The sequence below is a fragment of the Stegostoma tigrinum genome, chromosome 25, assembly GCF_030684315.1.
Source record: "Stegostoma tigrinum isolate sSteTig4 chromosome 25, sSteTig4.hap1, whole genome shotgun sequence".
Taxonomy (NCBI): domain Eukaryota; kingdom Metazoa; phylum Chordata; class Chondrichthyes; order Orectolobiformes; family Stegostomatidae; genus Stegostoma; species Stegostoma tigrinum.
In genome coordinates this window covers 48,567,190-48,588,177 of record NC_081378.1, presented here as the reverse complement: position 1 = coordinate 48,588,177, position 20,988 = coordinate 48,567,190, and the positions used below count along the sequence as shown (strand labels likewise).

The window sequence follows — 20,988 nt, the reverse complement described above, 5'->3', positions numbered from 1 at the left end:
CGCCCTGGCTTGCTTCTGCACATGGACAGGCTAGTCGCTGGATCCATAGGCAGTGATGCTTGGCACTGGACAACAACGAAAGTAGGCAGTGCAGCGAGTGCTTTCCGTTGTTGCGTAATTACCATAATGTTTAGTAAATTACATTAGAAGTTACGCCAGCTGATTTTCTATATTTTGTGCATACTTTGTGTTTTCTTTCTTTTCAGTGACTTGCTTTTACTTGGTTCCTCACTCTCCCCCCCCACCCCGCACAATTGGCTGTGGAAAGATTAAACCAGATCCCTGACTCCTCCAGCAGTATTGCTGTAGCACTGACTACTGAGAATTGTGTAAGGAAAATACAAAGTGGCTGTCCACTTCACTGCCTCTCGTGCTGAGCAACGGCATGGGTAGGACGGGTGGTCGAATGCACAAGGCACAATTAGATGCTGAGGCAGTTCGACACTCTCATTTAAGGGAAATGTGTAGCGTATGAGTTAGAACATGTTTGGACATATTTGCTGAAAAGTACAACATTCGTAACTTGTGCGGAAAAGGTTATCATTACCAGAGAGCTGACTGGCCTACCGCAGTACTGAGGGAACGCTCCACTCCTGGAGAGGTTTCCTTATTAATGAGATATTCAACCAACACCTGGTCTACTCTCGCAAATGTACACACTGATCACACGGCCCTATTTTGAGAAGGTTCTCTGAGTGGCCTGACCAACATTTACTTTCAACCAACAACCAAAACCATTACCTCATCTTCGTACTTCAAAGGCAACAAGATCTGGACAATATCCAGGCTTGGGCTGACAAGTAGTAAATAATATTCACGCCAAACAAATGTCAGGCTATGACCATCACCAATAAGAGACAATCTAATCACCGCCCTTTGAGATTCAATGGTGTTACCATCGCTGAATCCCTCACTGTCAACATCCTGGGAGTTATTATTGACCAGTAACTCAACTGGACTTACCACATAAAGACAGTGTCTATAAGAGCAGGTCAGAAGCTGGGAATACTGCAGCGAGGAACTCACCTCCTGACTCCTCAAAGCCTGTCCACCATCTACAAGGTACAAGTCAGGAGTGTGATGGAAAACTCCCCACTTGCCCGGATGATTGCAGCTCCAACAACACTCAAGAAGCTTGACACCAGCAGGACAAAGCACCCCATTTGATTGGCACCACATCCAGAAGCATCCACTCCCTCCATCACCGACGCTCAGTAGCAGCAGTGTGTACTATCTACAAGGTACACTGCAGAAATTCACCAAAGATCCTCAGACAGCAGCTTCCAAACCCACGACCACTCCCATCTGGAAGGACAAGGGCAGCAATTACATGGATACACCACCCCCTCCAAGGTCCCCTCCAAGTCACTCACCATCCTGACTTGGAAATATATCGCTGTTCCTTCACTGTCGCTGAGTCAAGATCCTGGAATTCCCTCCCTAAGGGAATTGTGGGTCAACCCACAGCAGGTGGTCTGCAGTGGTTCAGGAAGGCAGCTCACCCCCACCTTCTCAAGGGCAACTAGGGACAGGAATTAAATGCTGGCTCAGCCACTAATGCCCAAAAATGAATAAAAAAGTAATTTCTCTTCATCAGTAAACCTTACTGTATAGAAAATCACTTCACGTTTCCTAACATCGCAATAGTAACTGCACTTTGAGCATGTGTGTCATTGACTATGAAACCAATTGGAGCATCCGAAGGTCATAAAGAGCTCTATATAAACTAATCGCTCTCTTATTTCTTTCTGAATGTAATCTGATTTAGTTAACATTCGATAACAGATAAACACCACAAGGACAACCTGACCATTTTTGAACAACATCATGGGGTCTTTCTATGTTCGCCTAAGCAAGCAGTTGAACTTTGTTTTCACACCTCACGAAAAACACCACCCCTCTAACTATGCAAGATTTCCTTAGTCCTGCTTTGTGAGCCAACCTGGGTTATATGCTCAGATTTTTTGTACAGCCATGTGTCTACGACCTTTTGATCTAGTGTTGAGCATATTACCAATAGAACCAAGGCTGATATAGTGTTGGCTGTTCTGTTCAGTTTATCATCATCTCACTCCTACATATTATCGTACATATGTAGTCACAATTTCAACTTTTTTCCTCACTGATTCAAGAGATGTGGATGTCGCAGGCTGGCCGAACATTTATTGCCTATCCCTAGTTGCCCTTGAGAAGGCAGTGGTGACCTGCTTCCTTGAACCGCTGCAGTCCATTTGGTGTAGGTAGACCCACAGAGTCATTACTTCCAGGATTTTGACCCAATGACACTGAAGGAACAGTGATTAAATTTCCAAGTCAGAATGCTAAGTGGCTCTGTTTCTTCTGAGCATTGGTGATGGAGGGAGGGGATACTTGTGGATGTGTCAAGCAGACTGCTTTGTCCTGGATGGTGTCAAGCTTCTTAAGTTTAGCTGGGGCTGTACAGTCATTGAAGCAAGAACAGAGTGTCCCATCAAGCTCTTGACTTGTGCCTTGTGGATGGTGGGCAGAATTTAGGGAGTCATGTGGTGAGCTATTTGCTGCAGGATTCCCACCTCTGGCTTGCTCTACTTGCAACTGTACTTCAATTGGCTAGTCCAGTTCAATTTCTGGTCAATGATGACCCCCATGATGGTGATAGTGGAGGATTCAGTGATGGCAACATCATTGAATATTTGGGGCAGGGGAGGGGTGGAACAGGGGTATGGTGATGCTTAGATTCTGTCTTTTGCTGGTGATAATCATTACTTGGCAATTGCTTGATCACCAAGAGACAATGGAAACCTGTCATCTCAGCTCCTGAGGTAAATAGAGGATAATGTAAGTCCAGATTTACAAAGTCTTCAGATCTTGAAATGTTAGCTGTCATGGTGCTTTTTAAATTCAGTCTGCAGGCTTTGTTTGAAAAAGATGTCAGAGGCTACAATCTAGAAGCATGAAGGCTTATGTATTGGAGAGCTAGTGCCTGGGAAAAAGTTTCCCCACTGCTTGTAGCTTACTTCAGCCAGCGCAAACAAATTCTTTGACTTCTCCAAGATTCTGTGTGGTGTAAGTGGGACTCATTCAAGGAGCTGAAACTCTGTAGAACCCTTCAATTTGGATATCTGACCAGGAATACTTACTGTGAATGCCAACAGCAACGAAACGATGTTGTGGGCATGTCAGAGTGGAATGTTACATTCAAGGAAAGTTGAAATCCTTTGCAGTCTCTGTAATTTTTCAGATTTAAATGTTTTTTTCCCTTGGGCTTTAATCCTTATGGAATTTGTTTTCTAAATATCAAGAGTATGACAGTCATATTGAGGCACTTAAGAATGAAACATGCTGGAGACAAGTTGGACTTTATTGCCTTTTCTGTAATCTTCAAGTTGGAATGTTTGAAATGCACTTTTACAAATTTTACAAATACAGTACATTTTTGGAAAACAAGAATCTTGCAAAAGGATAGGATTTCAATCCATCCAAGTACAGCTGGTATGCAATTGCAGCAGTACGAACGGCTCCCCGGCTCAGAGCCTCTGTCTTGCTAGGCCTGTCTGATGTGCAGACTATAGGTTGGTGCCAAGAGGAATCCTGGAAGTCAAGGGCTATCTGCTGTCATCACACTGACGGCAATGATTGTGCATCTCTTGGTACAAACTGCAACCTCTAGTTGTGAGGGGCTTAGTGTCAACGTACTGTCAATGTGAGGCAATTAAGGGGGTGGGGGCAACCAAGACTGCAGGAGTGCAACAGCTTCAGTCTTGTCAATTATCCAACAGCTCGGAGGATCTTTCAATTTATCTGGATGTCAGTGTAGGCGACAGAGTAGAGGAACTAACTAACCATGTTGCTTTGGTACAGAAGGCCGTTCAAGAGTTGGGGGTTGGGGGCATGAGCAAGGAGAAATGCAGTGGTACAGGAGGACAGTAGAATGAGGGGACTCAACATTGTTTTCAGCAGCAAACAGCGTGAGTCCAGATGGCTCTGCTGCCTGCCCAGTGTCAGGGATGTGGTCCTTTGCTCTGATCAGGACTTAAAGAGTCATAGAGCATGGAAACAGATCCTGTAGTCCAACCAGCCCATGCCAGCCATAATCCTAACTAGACTGGCCCCACCTGCCTGCATTTGGCCCATATCCCTCCAAATTTTTCTTATTCACGTACCTACCTAGATGTCTTTTAAATGTTGTTACTGTACCTGCACCCACCCCTTATTCAGGAAGCTCATTTCACTCATAAGCCACTCTCTGTATAGAAAAGAAATTTTCCCCCATACCTTTTATGAATCTTTCTCTTCTTAACTTAAAAATATGCATCTAGGTATGAAATCCCCCAGCCTTGGGAAAAGACACCTGCCAGTCACTTTATCCATGCCCCTTATGATTTTATAAACCTCAACAAGGTCACCCCTCAACCTCCTACGCTCCAGTGAGAAAAGTCCTAGCCTATCCAGCCTCTGTTTATAATTAAAACCCTCCATTCCCAACAACATCCTGGTAAATCTCTTTTGGACCCTCTCCAATTTAGCAATATCCTTTCTACAATTGAGAGGCCAGAACTGGACACAGTGCCCCAGGAGAGGCCTCAGCACAATGTCCTAACTCCTATACTCAAAGGTCTGAGCAATGAAGGCAAATATGCTTAACACCTTCTTAACCCCCCTGTTTGTTTGTGATACAAACTTCAAAGAATTATGACCCCCGAATTCTTTCTGTTCCACAACACTACTTTTAACAGTGCAAGACTTGTTTTTGTTTGTTTTACCAAAATGCAATAACTCACATTTATCCAAATTAAACTCCATCCGCCATTCTTCATCCCATTGATCCACTTGAGGTAATTGGTGTCATCTTAAAGGCTGGTTAAAACACAGTACAGGCAGTACCCAGGTAATAAACTGGTTCCAATCCTGAGTACATTTGTACACAGGCTGGAATGCAATACAGTAAACATAAAATGTCTGCGAGTATGAATGAATGGTGGATCCTTAAAGTTAATAGTGATACGGGATCTCGATTGTAAGTAAGAGCGTTTGTAAGTCAGACGTTTGTAAGTTTGGATATGGGTGTGTTCATATGGAGTTTACATGGTGAACCTAAAGTGTGCAGAACTATTCCAGTTATTAGATTTGCCTTTAAGTAAATTGCACTTCTTGTATTCTGCAGCCAACAAGATGGCAGAATGTGGGTCTATTGGCCAGAAGTCAGAGAAAGCTCAGCTACAAGAGCTGAATGAACGATTCTGTCATTACATACAAAAAGTGAAATGCATGACTGACCAGCTTGGAACGACGGTACGGTACTGAACTTGGAAAGGTTTTCTCAAAATATGTTTATGCAAATGTCCCTCTTGCTTGCTGTCCTGTGCTTCTGGATGTCCTGGGGCTGTGAAGGGCACAAAATAAATGCAAGTCTTACATTTTTGCAATCATTTGCAATGTTCTGACCTACATGCAGTGTAGCAACAAAAATGTGAGCCCATGGTAACTTGCAAGCCAACAATTTCTGTCCCTTCGCTGCTTTCAGATGAGTTACTTTCAATAGGGGACAAAAAACTGGCGTAACAAAGTAGGAACTGCCTTTCCCATTTGGAGTGGTGTGGGTTACATTCACAACATTAAAATTTACAAAGGCAGCTAAAAGGGAAAGGAGTGGAAAAAAAACTTTTGGAAATACAGTAATCAGTAGAATTTGTCAAGTATGCGCTTGGTTCTGTATATCAGTTTTTCTTGGAACTCTGTCTAAATGTGGGAGGGGTGAATGATGAACTAGCCTTACTGCTACAACTGAAAGGCAAAACCAGAAATTTTATTCAATTTGTAAATTCCAGCCCTTCTTTCACAGCTGAACTGTCTGAACATAATGAGTATGTAATTATTTCTGTATTTTGACTGAGTTTCAGTTATATAATGCCTATGAAAATCTTTTTCAAGAAAGTTTCAGGATCTTAGAAGAAAGGCCACATTGAACTAATGCAGATCATTTACGAGATTCACTGATTGAGTTGATAAGCATGTGCTTTTATGTGTGAATACCACAGTGCATGTTCATACAGGAGGTGAAAGTGTTCACTCTCCATCTTTGGTCTTCTGCTGTTTGGGAGCTTATCTATTACTGCAGCTGATAAAGTGGAAACAGTCACAGTGACTCATGTGGTCAGAACATTTAGTCTTCTAAACAATCAGTAAATCATCCTCTGTGGGGTAACTGCGAAGACAGGAAGGAGGACAGGCAGGTGGACAATTCACAAAGAGAGAAAGAAGCGAAGGAGAGATGGTGGAAGGACAGGAAAAGGATTTTATGGAAGATACAAAGGAGCAGGAGAAAGATACATGATAGTAGGATATTAGAATCCCTACAGTGTGGAAACAGGCCCTTTTGGCCCAACAAGTCCACACTGCCCCTTGAAGCATCCCACCCAGACCCATCCCCCCGTAATCCACACACCCCTGAACACTATGGGCAATTTAGCATGGCCAATCCACCTAGCCTGCACATCTTTGGCCTGTGGGAGGAAACTGGAGCACCCGGAGGAAACCCACACAGACACAGGGAGAATGTGCAAACTCCACACAGACAGTCGCCTGAGGCTAGAATCGAACCTGGAGCCCTGGCACTGTGAGGCTGCAGTGCTAACCACTGAGCCACCGTGCCGAATGATATAGTGGCTTTTGCTGAATTTGTTTTATCAAACATACTCTTAGATGAACTTCATTATCTTTTGGGTTCCTATTATCAACCATGATCTCTGATTTGCATATTCAAATAGCTGGCAAAGACACTGCTGTATTTCATATTCACCATTATATTGAATGTTTCTGCTTTGGATTGGCTGCAGGCTGACATTGGTGATCTCTGGAGCTGGGGTATTCTGCCAATTTGCTGCCAGTAGGTAACAGATCTTTGCCTGGAAGCTCCAGGGTTAATCCACCAGGGCTGCAACACTGGGATCTTCTCATCCCCGAACCACAAAGACCCAGTAGACCACCCACTCTCAGCCTCACCGGCTTTCACTTGTCATCATGAGAACTTGATTGGAATTAATGGGAAGAATGGTGCTGCTTTCGATGACACGCCAATGAGCTGATGTCTGGTCCCAACTCAGAGAACTTCAGTATGAGTTGTTGGTGGTTTTGAGTTTGTTGTAAACCAGAACCGCAGGCTCATGTTCTGTGATAAGGGTTCAAATCCTACCATGGAAGATTAATTCAATAAAAATCTGGAGTTAAAAGTTGGTCAGTTGTGACCATTATTGATGGTTGCAAAAACCCAACTGGTTCAAAGCAATTCTACTGCCCTTACCCAGTCTGGCCTACTTGCTACTCCATGCGGTAAACTTTGAACTTGTCTAGGAAGCCACTCAGTTCAAATGGAATTTAGGGATGGGTAATAAATGCTGTTCCAACCAGCAGCACCAACATTCCATGAATTAATATTTTAAAAACCTCACGTCTTACATTTAATTAGAACATAGGACATAGAACATAGAACAGTACAGCACAGTACAGGTCCTTCAGCCCATGATGGTGTGCCGAACTTTTACCCTAAACCTAAGGACTATCTAACCTCCACCCCTACCTTATACTATCATCTGTATGCCTATCTAATAGCCGTTTAAATGCCCCTAATGAGGCCGACTCCACTACCCTCTCCGGCAGTACATTCTACGCCCCTATCACTCTCTGAGTAAAGAACCTACCTCTGCCGTCTCCCTTATATCTAACTCCGCTCACTTTAAAACTATGCCCCCTTATAATAGCTACCTCCACCCTAGGAAAAAGTCTCTGGCTGTACACTCTATCTATACCTCTGAACACTTTGTACACCTCTTTCAAGTCACCTCTCATCCTTCGTCATTCTAAAGTGAAAAGCCCTAGCTCTCTCAACCTTTACTCGTAAGACCTTCCCTCGATTCCAGGCAACATCCTGGTAAATCTCCTCTGCACCTTTTCCAACGCTTCCACATCTTTCTTGTAATGAGACAACCAGAACTGGACACAATACTCCAGATGTGGCGAACCAGGCTTTTGTATAGCTGGAGCATAACTGCGCGGCTCTTAAACTCAATCCCCCTATTAATGAAAGCTAACACACCATACGCCTCTTAACAACTCTATCCACTTGGGTGGCAGCTTTCAGGGAACTGTGGACATGAGCCTTAAGATCCCTCTGCTCCTCCACACTGCCGAGAATCTTTCCGTTAACCCTGTATTCTGCTTTAAAGTTTGCCCTTTCAAAATGAATCACCTCACAGTTTTCAGGGTTAAACTCCATCTGCCACTTCACAGCCCAGCTCTGCATCCTATCAATGTCCCTTTGTGATCTAGAACAGCCCTCCGCACTATCCACAACATGACCCACCTTCGTATCATCTGCATACTTAGTCATCCACCCTTCCACTCCTTCATCCATGTTAAATATTTTCCATCCACTATCACCCTTTGTCTTCTAAGGATCAGCCAATTCTGAATCCAATCTGCCACATTTCCCCATATCCCATGCGTCCTTACCTTCTACATGAGCCTACCATGGGAACCTTATCAAACACCTTACTTAAATCCATGTATACGTCATCCACTGCTCTACCTTCATCCACGTGTTTGGTCACCCCTTCAGAGAATTCAGTGAGGTTTGTGAGGCATGATCCACCCCTCACAAATCCATGCTGACTATCACAAATCAAACTGTGCCTTTCCAAGTGATCATAAATCCTATCTCTCAGATCCCTTTCCAATCATTTGCCCACCACTGATGTAAGACTAACTGGCCTGGGGTTATCCTAGAAGCTCTTTTGTGGTTTTCACAATACTCTGATTTTGCAACTGTCTCTCCCAACAGCTACTGAGCCCTACATACAGGGGAGGTGATGGCCTAGTGGTATTATCGGTGGACTGTTAATTTGGAGACCCAGATAATGTTCTGGGGTCCATGGTTCAATTGAATTAGAGTCTAATGGTGACCATGAATCCATTGCCAATTGTTGTAAGACCTGTCTGGTTCAGTAATGTCCTTTAGGGAAGGAAACTGCCATCTTTACTAGTGTGATCATCTGGTTTAATGTGATTCCAGACTCATAGCAATGGGATTGACTCTTAACTGCCCTCTGGGCAATTAGAGATTGTCAATAAATGCCGTGATGCCAGTGATGCCCAAAACCCATTAACAAATTTTTAAAAGTTATAAAGCTGCACTGTTGTTGCTTATGGTTTATTGGTCAATACATTGAGTGCTAGAGTTGGGACGTCGTGTTATGGCTTTAGAGGACATTGGTAAGGCCACTTCCGGATAACTGCGCTCAGTTCTCATCTCCCTGCTATAGGAAAGATGTTGTGAGACCTGAAAGGGCACAGAAAAGATTTACAACAATGCTGGCAGGGTTGAAGGATTTGAGCCGTAAGGAGAGGTTAAGTAGGCTGGGGCTATTTCCCTTGGAGCATTGGAGGCTCAGGGGTGAACCATGGAAACATAGAAAGTAGGTGCAGGAGTAGGTCATTCAGCCCATTTGAGCCTACACCACCATTCAATACAATCATGGCTGATCATGCAATCTCAGTATCCCATTCCCACTCTCTCTCCGCATACCCCTTGATCCCTTTAGCTGCAAGGACCATGCCCAGCTCCCTTTTGAATAGGTCTAACAAACTAGCCCCAAAAGCTTTCTATGGTAGAGAATTCCGCAGGTTCACAACTCTCTGAGTGAAGAAATTCTTCCTCATTTCAGTCCTGAACAGCTTTCATATTATTCTTAGACTGTGACCCCAAGTTCTGGACTTCCCCAACTTTGGGAGCATTCTTTCCGTATCTTGCTATCCAATCCCATCAAGATTTTTTAATGTTTCTGTGACACCCCCCTCATTCTTCCAAATTCCAGTCACTACAAGCCCAGTTGATTCCAGTCGTTCTTTATGTGTCAGCCCTGCCATCCCAGGAATCAGTCTGGTGACCCTTCACTGGACTCCCTAAATAATAAGACTATCCTTCCTCAGACATGGGGATCAAAATTGCACACAATAACCAACGTGACCTTATAGAGATTTATAAAATAATGAGGGGCATGTGTGGGGTGAATAGCCAAAGTCTTTTCCCCCAGTTTAGGAGACTCCAAAACTAGAGGGGCATAGGTTTGAGGTGAGAGGGGAATGATTTAAAAGGGACCTAAGGGGCAACTTTTTCACACAGAGGGTGGTGCGTGTATGGAATGAGCTGCCAGAGGAAGTGGTGGAGGCTGGTACAATTACAACATTTAAAAGGCAACTGGATGGCTACATGAATAGGAAGGGTTTAAAGGGATACGGGCCAAATGCTGGCAAATGGGACTAGATTTATTTAGAATGGCTGGTTGGCATGTAGGAATTGGAGCGAAGGGTCTGTTTCCATGCTCTATATTTCTGTGACTCTATGGCAACTTGTGCCATTCAAATGGGAAGAAGTGTGTGGTTGTTTGTGGGGATGGGGGTGAGAAACTATTCAGTGAATGATTAGAAATGATAATACTATCTGTCCACTCTGTGACCATGCTCCAATGCATACCACAGCTTTACTCTTTAACTGAGATAGTAGGAACTGCAGATGTTGGAGAAACCGAGAGAACAATGTGGAGAGCTGGATGAACACAGCAGGCCAAGCAGCATCATAGGAGCAGAAAAGCTGACGTTTCGGCCCTAGACCCTTCGTCAGAAAATGTTTACTCTTTAACTGTTAGTTTTACAATCTGCAACAACACTCCCTGCCATATTTCTGCTGTGTCCCGTGGTTGTTTCTAGCAGTTTATAATGTCTCTTTTATCATTATAAATAGCATCATATGTTGAACCTTATCTCCCACTTACTCATAGATAGCCAACACACACTGTTTTTCAGTCACTGACTGCGAAACTCATGATGGGTCCTGAGACTAAGTTCTGTCCTCTGCCACTCCCATATTTTTGATCACTAATTACCTTCCTTTATCCCTACCTCTCCTTAAATCTGTACAGTTGATGCTCACAGGGCTTTGGGTCCACCTGCTTTTGTTGGATCCATCTGGTGCCTTTTAAAGAACTGCCTTGCAGAAATGGGAGTAGCTGAGACTCAGTCTCCCAGGCCCCTCCCCTCCAATATAATGTAACCTCTGACTTAGAAGGCAGAAACAAGTCATTGAGGTTTTGAATTATTGCTCAGTTCGTAGCTGTTAACTCACAAGGTGTTGAATTCAAACCCCACTCCAGGACCTGAGTACAGAAATGGGGGCTGACCCTCCCATGTGTCGTACTGAGGGTGTACTGCACTGTTGGAAGTGCTATCTTTTCCATGACATGCTACCAGTCGTTGTAGGTGAAGGTAAGATATCCCAAGGGTCTATTTTAGAAAGCAGGATAGTTATCCACAGAGATAGTAGGAACTGCAGATGTTGGAGAAGCTGAGATGACACGGTGTAGAGCTGGATGAACACAGCAGGCCAAGCAGCATCAGAGGAGCAGGAAAGCTGACGTTTCGGGCCTAGACCCTTCTTCAGAAAATGGGGGAGGGGAAGGGGGTTCTGAAATAAATAGGGAGAGAGGGGGAGGCAGATAGAAGATGGATAGAGGACAAGGTAGGTGGAGAGGGGACAGGCAGGTTAAAGAGGCAGGGATGGAGCCAGTAAACGTGAGTGTAGTTGGGGAGGGGATAGGTCATTTCCCACACTTCCCGCAACTCATCCCTCACACCCAATCCCCACAATAAAAACCAAAACAGAATCCCCCTCGTCCTCACATACCACCCCACCAACCTCTGGATCCAACGCATCATCCTCCGACACTTCCGCCATCTACAATCTGACTCCACCACCAAGGACATTTTTCCCTCCCCACCCTTATCTGCTTTCTGGAGGGAACACTCTCATCGTGACTCCCTTGTCCGTTCCACACTCCCCTCCAGATCCACTACACCTGGCACTTTTCCCTGCAACCGCACCAAGTGCTACACCTGCCCCTACACCAACTCCCTCACCCCCATCTCAGGTCCCAAGAAGACTTCCAACATCAAGCAGATGTTTACCAGCACATCTGCTAATATGGTATCCTGCATCCGCTGTTCCCGTTGTGGCCTCCTCTACATTGGGGAAACCAAGTGGAGGCTTGGGGATCGCTTTGCAGAACACCTCCGCTCGGTTTGCACTAAACAACTGCACCTCCCAGTCGCGAACCATTTCAACTCCCTCTCCCATTCCTTAGACGACATGTCCATCCTGGGCCTCCAGCAGTGCCACAACGATACCACCCGAATGTTGCAGGAACAGCAACTCATATTCCACTTGGGAACCCTGCAGCCCGATGGCATCAATGTGGACTTCACAAGCTTCAAAATCTCCCCTCCCCTGACCGCATCCCAAAACCAGCTCAGCTTGTCCCCGCCTCCCTAACCTGTTCTTCCTCTCACCTATGCCCTCCTCCCAATTCAAGCCCCACCCTCATCTCCTACCTACTAACCTCATCCTGCCCCTTTGACCTGTCCGTCCTCCCTGGTCTGACCTATCCCCTCCCTACCTCCCCACCTACACTCACCTTTACTGGCTCCATCCCCGCCTCTTTGACTGGTCTGTCTCCTCTCCACCTAACTTCCCCTCTATCCATCTTCTATCTGCCTCCCCCTCTCTCCCTATTTATTTCAGAACACCCTTCCCCTCCCCCTTTTCTGAAGAAGGGTCTCGGCCCTAAATGTCAGCTTTCCTGCTCCTCTGATGTTGCTTGGCCTGCTGTGTTCATCCAGCTTCGCACCGTGCTTTCTCTAGTTATCCACAGCATCCCATTCAATATTTATCTCTCAACCAACATCAGAAAATTCAAAGTACCTATCCACAACTGCATTGCTCTTAATGCGAGTTTGTTGCGTATAAAATTGGTTGCCACTTGTCCTTCATTGTAACAGTATTTACACTTCAAAAGTACTTTATAGCTTGCTAAGTGCTTTGAGATGCCCAGTAGTGGTGGGTGGTGCTAAATCAGTATAATATTTTCCTGATCAAAATCAGTTATTACTGAAATCACCGCTGGAGCAAAGCATTCGGTATGTGTTAAACCCTACACTGCTCCCTACGAAATCCAAGCTAGCTGTTTTTCTCAGAAACACAGAATTGTTACAGTGTGTCTGCGCTGACTTTTGTAAGAGCCATTTACTGAATCCCATTTCCCCTCCCAACCCTACATATTCAACCTTTTCAGTTAATTGTACGAACTGCCCTCTTGGAGGGACCTGCATCTGCCAAGCTGTCAGGCAAGCCATACAAATCCTGGCCACTCACTGTGTAAAACTGTTATTCCTCATGTTTCCATTGCTTTCTTTCCCAATTACCATAACTATGTCCCTAATTGACTCATATGCTGTGTTTAAATTGGGAAAGACGGAACATCCCAACAATGTTGCATCTTAGGAGCACACTGAGTCACCTTTTGAGGCTGATAATATATTTTGAATGACCAATTGCATGCTTTCATTATATTTGACTGAAAATAAAAGGATACATCAACCAAGTGGTGGAGGCCAGTACAATTAAACATTTAAAAGGCATCTGGGTAAGCAAATGGATAGGAAGCGTTTCGAGGAATAAGGGCCAAATGCTGGCAAATGGGACTAGATTAATTTAGTTTATCTGGTCGACATGGGCGAGTTGGACCGAAGGATCTGTTTCTGTACTGTACAAGCCTATTACGCTTTGACTACATAGGCGTCACTAAGCATAGACAGTTGTCCCTAGGATCTTTTCTTGCTTTTGGAAATACAGTATGGTGAAGTCTTCTGGTTGCTCTTTGGGAAGACAGTTAGGCTAAGAAGTGGATTGAAGATATGCTTTATCTTTAGAAACATGAGAAGTGAGGTGGGAGCTCCTTCCCTTTGGATGCCTAGCCCCCAGCTACTTAAAACAACATCCGAACCATAACCTGCAGTTTAACGACCACCAGCCCATGTAAGAGCATCCTCAGTAAACAAGCAGTTATCACAACACGTCACTTAGAGATACTAAGAACTACCAATGCAGTCAGGGTCGCAGTGTGGAGCTGGATGAACACTGCAGGCCAGGCAGCATCAGAGGAGCAGGAAAGTTGATGTTTCGGGTCTGCACCCTTTTTCAGAACTGTGCCTTCACACAGCATGTGCCTTTCAGCAGATGCCTCATTAAAAAAAAAGTTCAAATGTCCTTTCATTGACCTCTTTTTCCCCATACACTCAAGCCCACTTAAACATTTAGTTTTCATAATACAATGTGCATTCTGTAAAGAGGAAGGAGAGAGCCCTACAAGACTCCTGGAGAGTGTCCTTCTAATATGTAGTGAGTTTCTGCCTTAGACAATAAAGGAGCAAAGCAGTAAGTGAATGCCCACTGTCACCTTCTCAAACTAAGACAGGCACCACAGACAAGCTTTGTCAGTGACCCCCACGTTCTAAGGATGGAAGCCCAGCTTCCTGTGCTGCTTCTAGGCGTGGGGAACCCACATTTCGTCATCCCAAGTCACCTTCCCAAATGCGTTTTCAAACTTGAAACCAGAATACTGGGATCCTGCAAGAGCATTGTTTAGAGTTTGCAGCAATTAAGAGATTGTGTGCTGAAATGTAATTGTGTAACCACAGTGAGAATACCAGCCCCTGCACATGTTGATGCTTTGTCCAAGTAGCCTTAGTTCTATTTTCATCGAGAAAGCATTTAAGTGCTTGGCCTCCATCCTGTTGATATCAGCCTGTCTGATTGAGGCCTTTTTAAGAGGTTCTCTAAGACTTACAGCAGGTGTCAGTTTGATAAGCCCTCATCCTGGAAAGTCAGCCTGGAATTAATAGCTTGATAACCGACAGATACCTGAAACAAAATCATCTGAATAGTTTGTGCAGTCACACAAATACATTCCCCCAGAGGATTTTGAGTTTTATATACTGTGACAACTGCAAGGAAACTAAGACAGAGAATTGCCATGCAGTATCAATTTTAAAAGATCACTTTTCCTGCTTTGCTTTCTCAAAAGTGATTCTAGGGGATTTCTGACTTCCGAGCGTCCAACTTACAAGAGCTCGTACTTATGAGAACAATCCAAACAAGGGTGTGATTTTAGAGTCCTGACATATGAGCATTTCCTGCACTTAGGAACAGCTATTTTATAACTTCCTGTGTTGTGTTCTGACTTGCGTACAAATCAAGTGATGAACAGACTCCAGAACTGAACTCGTTCACAACCTGTGGACTGCCTTTAATGTATTGGATTTCAAAGTTGCAACCAGGTCCTGATATGTAAGCTAATGTTTAAACATACAGTGAGTATCACCCTCGTTGTTTTGTATCCTGTTTTAGTTCAGATGTGTGATTGAAAGTCGATAGTTGACTGGTCAAGGGAGTTACTGTAGTGATTGTAACAAAGTCAGCCAGGTGGACATCATAGAATATGAGTTCCCTGATTGGCGATCTTAATCTGGTCCAAACAGGGAGCCCTGGCTGACAGATATAAATAGGGTGTCTGAGGTTCTATTCACTCTGACAGCTGGCTCTGAGGATGCCAGACCTGTGTCAAGGACGATGTATGTGTCAATGTAGGGTAACTTGTTGATGGGATATTGCCCTCTGTGGAGTTATTTCAATGGCAGCAAAAGAAGACAAAAATGCTCCTGAAGAAATTCACTCACAATAATTATCTTTGAGTTGGAGTAAGCATTTTTGGCCTTATTTGGCAGGCTTGACTCGTTTGATCCTGTCGTCGAAGACTGGCCCCAGTATGTGGACAGAATGTGTTACCCTTTCCAGGCAATTGACATTAGGGCAGATGTAAAGCAACCAGTAATTCTCTTGACAGCTTGTAGTTCCGCAGCTTTCTTGGTTATTGGGGACCTAACTTTCCCTGACATGCCAGAAACTAAAACCTTTCAAGTGTTGGCGGATTTAGTGGAGGAGTATTACGGCCCTGAGCCTCCTCTAATTCTGAGATGCTATTGGTTTTACTCAGCAATTCAAGAACCTGCGGAATCAATGTCGGGATTTTTGGCTAGATTAAGATGACTAGCAGAGGCAGTTGCCCTCAATGAGATGCTGACGGATAGCTTAGTATGGGGGACTAATTATGTAACCATGCAAAAGTGCTGACTGGCTGAAGCCGAACTTGACTGCAAACAGGGACTGCCACTGGCTTTATCTTTGGAAAATACGGCAAGTGGAGCATGGAAAATATAGGGCATTTCCAATGGAAGTGGACACCGTCACTAGTCTGACTGACCTTGGGGAAATGATACGTGACTGAAGGCAATTGCAGAGCCTGTCTCAGGACATATCCTGAACAGAGGGAGTCTCAGTCAATCACATTATCTGAACTAAAACAGGATACAAAACAATGGGGGTGTTCGGGGGTGGGTGGGGTGGGGGGGGGCGGTGGTGGGGCGGGTGCTGGCACAGTCACTGTATGTTTAAACATTAGTTTACGTATCAGGCCCTACTTTCAACCATGAAATCCAATACATTACAGCAAGCCATTGTAATTGCTGCTGGTGTGCAGACTCGAGACAGCAAAAAGAGTCTCACTGGACCTAAACTGAGTAAGAGAACTCATCAAAACCAATCGAAATAACTGTCTGGCTAAATGGTCACCCGGTTCTAATGGAGGTCAATTCCGGTGCAGATTATTTCAACGACTGCCGAACCAGTCTTTAATAAAATTCACTCTGGACTCCAACAATCAGGGATCCCTGGCTGACAGATATAAAGAGGAATGTCAGGGGTTCTGTTCATGCTCAGAGCTAGTTCTGAGGGAGCTGGATGAGTGTCAAGGGCTCTCCACCTGTAAATAAAGGATGACATGGTGATGGGATACCATCATCTGTGGAATTATTTCATTTACCCAGTCAATTGCTGAGCTTTCTGTTCTCTACACAACCCCTAATCAGAGCATAACCCTCCTCTTGTCTAATCACTATCCGTTTAGTTTAAATAAACCTTATCTATTTACAGTCCAGCAGAAACAATGGGGAGTGTTTGTATTTTCACAGCTCACTGTTACTGAGTCAAATAGCACCCCTGGCCTCTCAATTATCTATTTTAAAGTGAGTAATTTATGTGACCATGTACCAAAATTCCCAAACGTATCGCTGATGACAGCCTGCTTATTCCACAAAAGTATTTAAGATGAGGTTTGAGCAGTAAATGCTAGAGAATGGTCTCCACTTGGCTTCACACCAGACAGAAGTAATACTGCCACAGATTGAGCTGGGTGCACGCAGTCAGGGTGAAGCTGAAAGCTGTGAGCTGAAGAACCAAATCACTTTATGAGGTGTTCCTGGAAAACATGCTCTATTTAGTGCATGACCTCTCAAAGTGTTTTACAGCCAATATTTGTAAGGTGTAGTAGCTACAGGATGTAATTTCCATGCTACAAGCCCTCACAAATGGCAACAAAGCAATAAAAACAAGTTCTTTTCTCTTTTGAGTGATGCCAGTTGAGGGGTAGATATTTGTCAGGACTGTGGAGGGGGAGAAATTTCCCAAACTTCTTCAAAGAGTGCCATGGATGATTTTTTTAATCTACCTGATAGGGTTAGTAAGGCCTCAATGCACCAGGCCTCAGGACTGCACTGAAGAAATTAGATTTTAAAATCACAGACCTGTATGGAATCACATTCGAGCTCTTGTAAGTTGGACATTCGTAAATTGGACTCCCCCAAAAGCGCATTCGAAAATCCAGACAGGAAAGGCAACCTTTTAAAATGAACCATGTAAAGCAATTCACAGTCTTTTTAGAAACTTAATTTCTTTGCTGTTGGCATAATATTAATTAACAGGGTCGTAGATTTTGTGCTTGAGTTTGTGATGATACTATGGTTTAAAGAGTGGTATTTTGTCCTTTTGATTTAGGAAGAGAGGTTGAGACAGATGGAGAATGGTTTGTTCCAAGCCAATAAAGTAAACTACTTGTGAGGCCTTGGGGTTTCTTTTAAAGTTAGAACAGTAGAAGCAGCACGAATGGGTGGAGTCAGACTCCCTCACACCCAAGGTTTTGGTTTAGCTTTCAGTAGGCTTTGGGGTTTTGAAGCTACCATAAATCTCTCCCTGCTATCGAAAATTGCTTGAGTTCTCTCCCTCTCTCTCTCTCTCTCTCTCTCTCTGCTAGAATTTTCTCTTGATGTTCTTTTCTCCTGGATTGGAGAAACGTTACATGTGAGACAATCTATTTTGCTGAATTTGCCTTCGCCGGGGGTGTGTTTAGGAATGTTACTACATTGGAAAAGTTGCTGCTTAGTAGTTAAATAATCTATTATTCCATTAAATCATCCAATCGAGTTAAAATAATACCAATTTTCCTTCCTCTGTTTCTATTTTAACTATAGGCTAAGAGTAAAGTGTGTTTTGCTTAAAGCCAAGTAATATAACCAATTGGGACATCTGGGACAAAGCACTTTACGCTTGCCTTTAAATAAGATATAAGTTAGAGTCTAGGCTATCTCCTTGATGTATTTGGGGTTGGGGAGGAGGTGGGTGGCAGTAGATTTAAGTTATTCCAGTTTCTTCTTGCTTTTGTTATATCTTAACTATCGCATATGAGTAAAGTGTGTTTTCCTTTAAATCGAATTGCAACTGGAATGCAATGCTTGGCAGTCGCTTTGACATACGAAAATGTCAGTGTCGAGTCTATCTTCTTCATATATTTTGGGGGGTTTGGTCTGAACCATAACAACAAAGTGCTGTTAAAATAGGTAAAAGTTGTAGGCTGCTTCTGAACAGCATTGTCAAACAGGGTTTGATGTTGAACCACATAAGGGAGATATTTGTCCAGGTAACTAAAATCTTGGTCAAAGAAGTACATTTTAACTGGGGGGGTGTGGCAATTGGTACAATGCAGAAGAAGGCCATTCAGCCCATCGTGTCTGCACCAGCTCTCTGTGTACTTTAACTTTAGTGCCAATCTTCTGCCTTTTTCCAATAACCCCACACATTGTTTCAGTTTAAATAAGCACCCAATGCCCTCTGGAATGCCTTGAGTAAACCTGCCTCCACTGCATTCCCAGGCAGAGCATTACAAACTGGGACTACTCACTTCGTGAAGAGGTTTCTTTCTCATGTTGGACAGAGAGACGAAAAGTTGTATGGAAAGAATTCCAGAGTTTAAGGCATTGGGAACTGAAGTCATGTCTAACAGTTGTGTAGTGATTAAAGTCAGAACTGATTGGTGCATAGTTATATTGGAGCATTGTAGGGTTGGAGGAGGATACAAAACTGGAGAGGACCGAGATCATGAATTTGAACCCAAGGATGAGAATTGTAAATCTGAGCTGTAGCGGGCAGAGGAGGCTTTAATGTTATTGTCTAGGTTTGCATCACACCCACACCAGATGAGGAAAGCTTGGGTGTTTAGGTATTGACATCATCCACAAAGCTCAACGCGCTGAGTTTAGGTAATGTCGTATAATTTTTCCTTTTGTCTAGTCTGATAATTCCAATGATTTGAAACGCATCCAAGAGTTGGAAGAGGAAATGGTAGCTGCTCGCAACATGTACAACAAAGAAATCCAGGCTCTACATGATCAACTGGACCAGAATTGTAAAGAACGAATGCAGATTGAAATGAACAACCTCAAAAATTCCCAAATGATTGCTGAATTCAGGGAAAGGTGAGTAACCTTTTAGAATCATAGAATCCCTACTGCATGGAAGCAAGCTTTTCAGCCCATTGAATCCACACCAACTCTCTAAAGAGCATCTCACCCAGACCCAATCCTGCATTTCCCATGGCTAATCCACCTAGCCTGCACATCCCTGTACACTATGGGCAACTTAGCATGGCCAATCCACCTAACCTGTACACCTTGGGACTGTGAGAGGAAACACCTGGAGGAAACCCACGCAGACAAGGGAAGATTCACGCAAAACCCACACAGCCAGTTATCCAAGGGTGTAATCAAATCTGGGTCCCTGGTGCCGTGAGGGAGCTGTGCTAACCACTGAGCCACCATGCTGCCCCTTGTCCTGAATAGCTTTTGGAGCATAAACAAGAAAGCAAGAGTGAAGAGTAACAAACACAGTTATTTATTATAATTTCAACAATTACAACATTTTAAAGGCATCTGGAATGGTGCATGAATAGGAAGGAGTTGTAGGGATATGTGCCAAATGCTGGAAGAAGGACCTAGGTCAGATTGGGATGTCTGGTTGATGCGGGTGAGTTGAACCAAAGGGTCTTTCTCCCTGCTGCATGTCTCTATGACTCTTTGTAAATTGGCTGTCCAAATAATCCATACAAGCTGAAATACTGAGCGCAGGTTTCACTATTGGTGAGCGTAAGCATATTTGCCTAGGGCTCTTGGAACAGCTTCATGTAGATTTAATCGGTGAGATGCTAGCAATGAACCAGTGCTCACCGTTCACGCAGCCATTCAGGATGTGGGGGTAAATGCCATTCTCCAACATTGTTGAGACCCAGGGCAGAGGACAGAGCTACAATCCATGCAACGGTACCTAAAACGGTGTCCTATCTAGATCTGGCTCAGAGCTCAGTGTTCCTGCGGCTTACTCGCAGCCTGTCTCCAAGGTGAGCAAACTCTGGCATGTAGGTAAGGGAAGTCAGGAAATCAGATCTGTAATTTTGGGATGAGGATTGACTGTAAGGGCTGGACACAATTTTACCCAGTAAAGTGAATAATCAGTGGCCTTGGGACTGAAACGATCTCGACCTACTCTCAGACTTTAGGTGGAGAAGAAGTCTGACTCATTGGCTTGGAGCTGGGTGTGGATCATGAGTGTCTAGTAGGATTGGCTGCTCAGTGACTCAGTGGTTAGCACTGTGGCCTCACAGTGCCAGGGATCTGAGTTCAAATCCCGCCCTGAGCATCTATCTGTGTGGAATGTGCACATTCTCCCTGAATGGTATTCCTCAGGGTGCTTTGGTTTCCTCCCACATTCCAAAGCTAGGTGGATTGGCCATGCTAAATTGCTCATAGTGCCCAGGGATGGGTGGGCTAGGAGGATTAGCCGTGGGAATGCAGGGTTACAGGGATAGGGTGGGGTGTGCTTTGGGTCTGCGTGGGATGTTCTTC

The 20,988-nt window shown here is 44.2% G+C and overlaps 1 protein-coding gene across 4 annotated transcripts in view; it reads left to right on the top strand.

Moving 5' to 3' along the window:
• Window positions 1–20,988, top strand: part of LOC125463072 (prelamin-A/C-like) — a 114,742-nt gene that overhangs the window by 931 nt on the left and 92,823 nt on the right. For all 4 annotated transcript variants that reach the window (XM_048553743.2, XM_059654801.1, XM_059654802.1 and 1 more), the window contains exons 2-3: window positions 5,144–5,271; window positions 19,382–19,566. In XM_048553743.2, coding sequence (XP_048409700.2) covers window positions 5,152–5,271; window positions 19,382–19,566 — 305 coding nt within the window. In that variant the 5' untranslated portion in view covers window positions 5,144–5,151. The remainder of the gene's footprint in view (window positions 1–5,143; window positions 5,272–19,381; window positions 19,567–20,988) is intronic.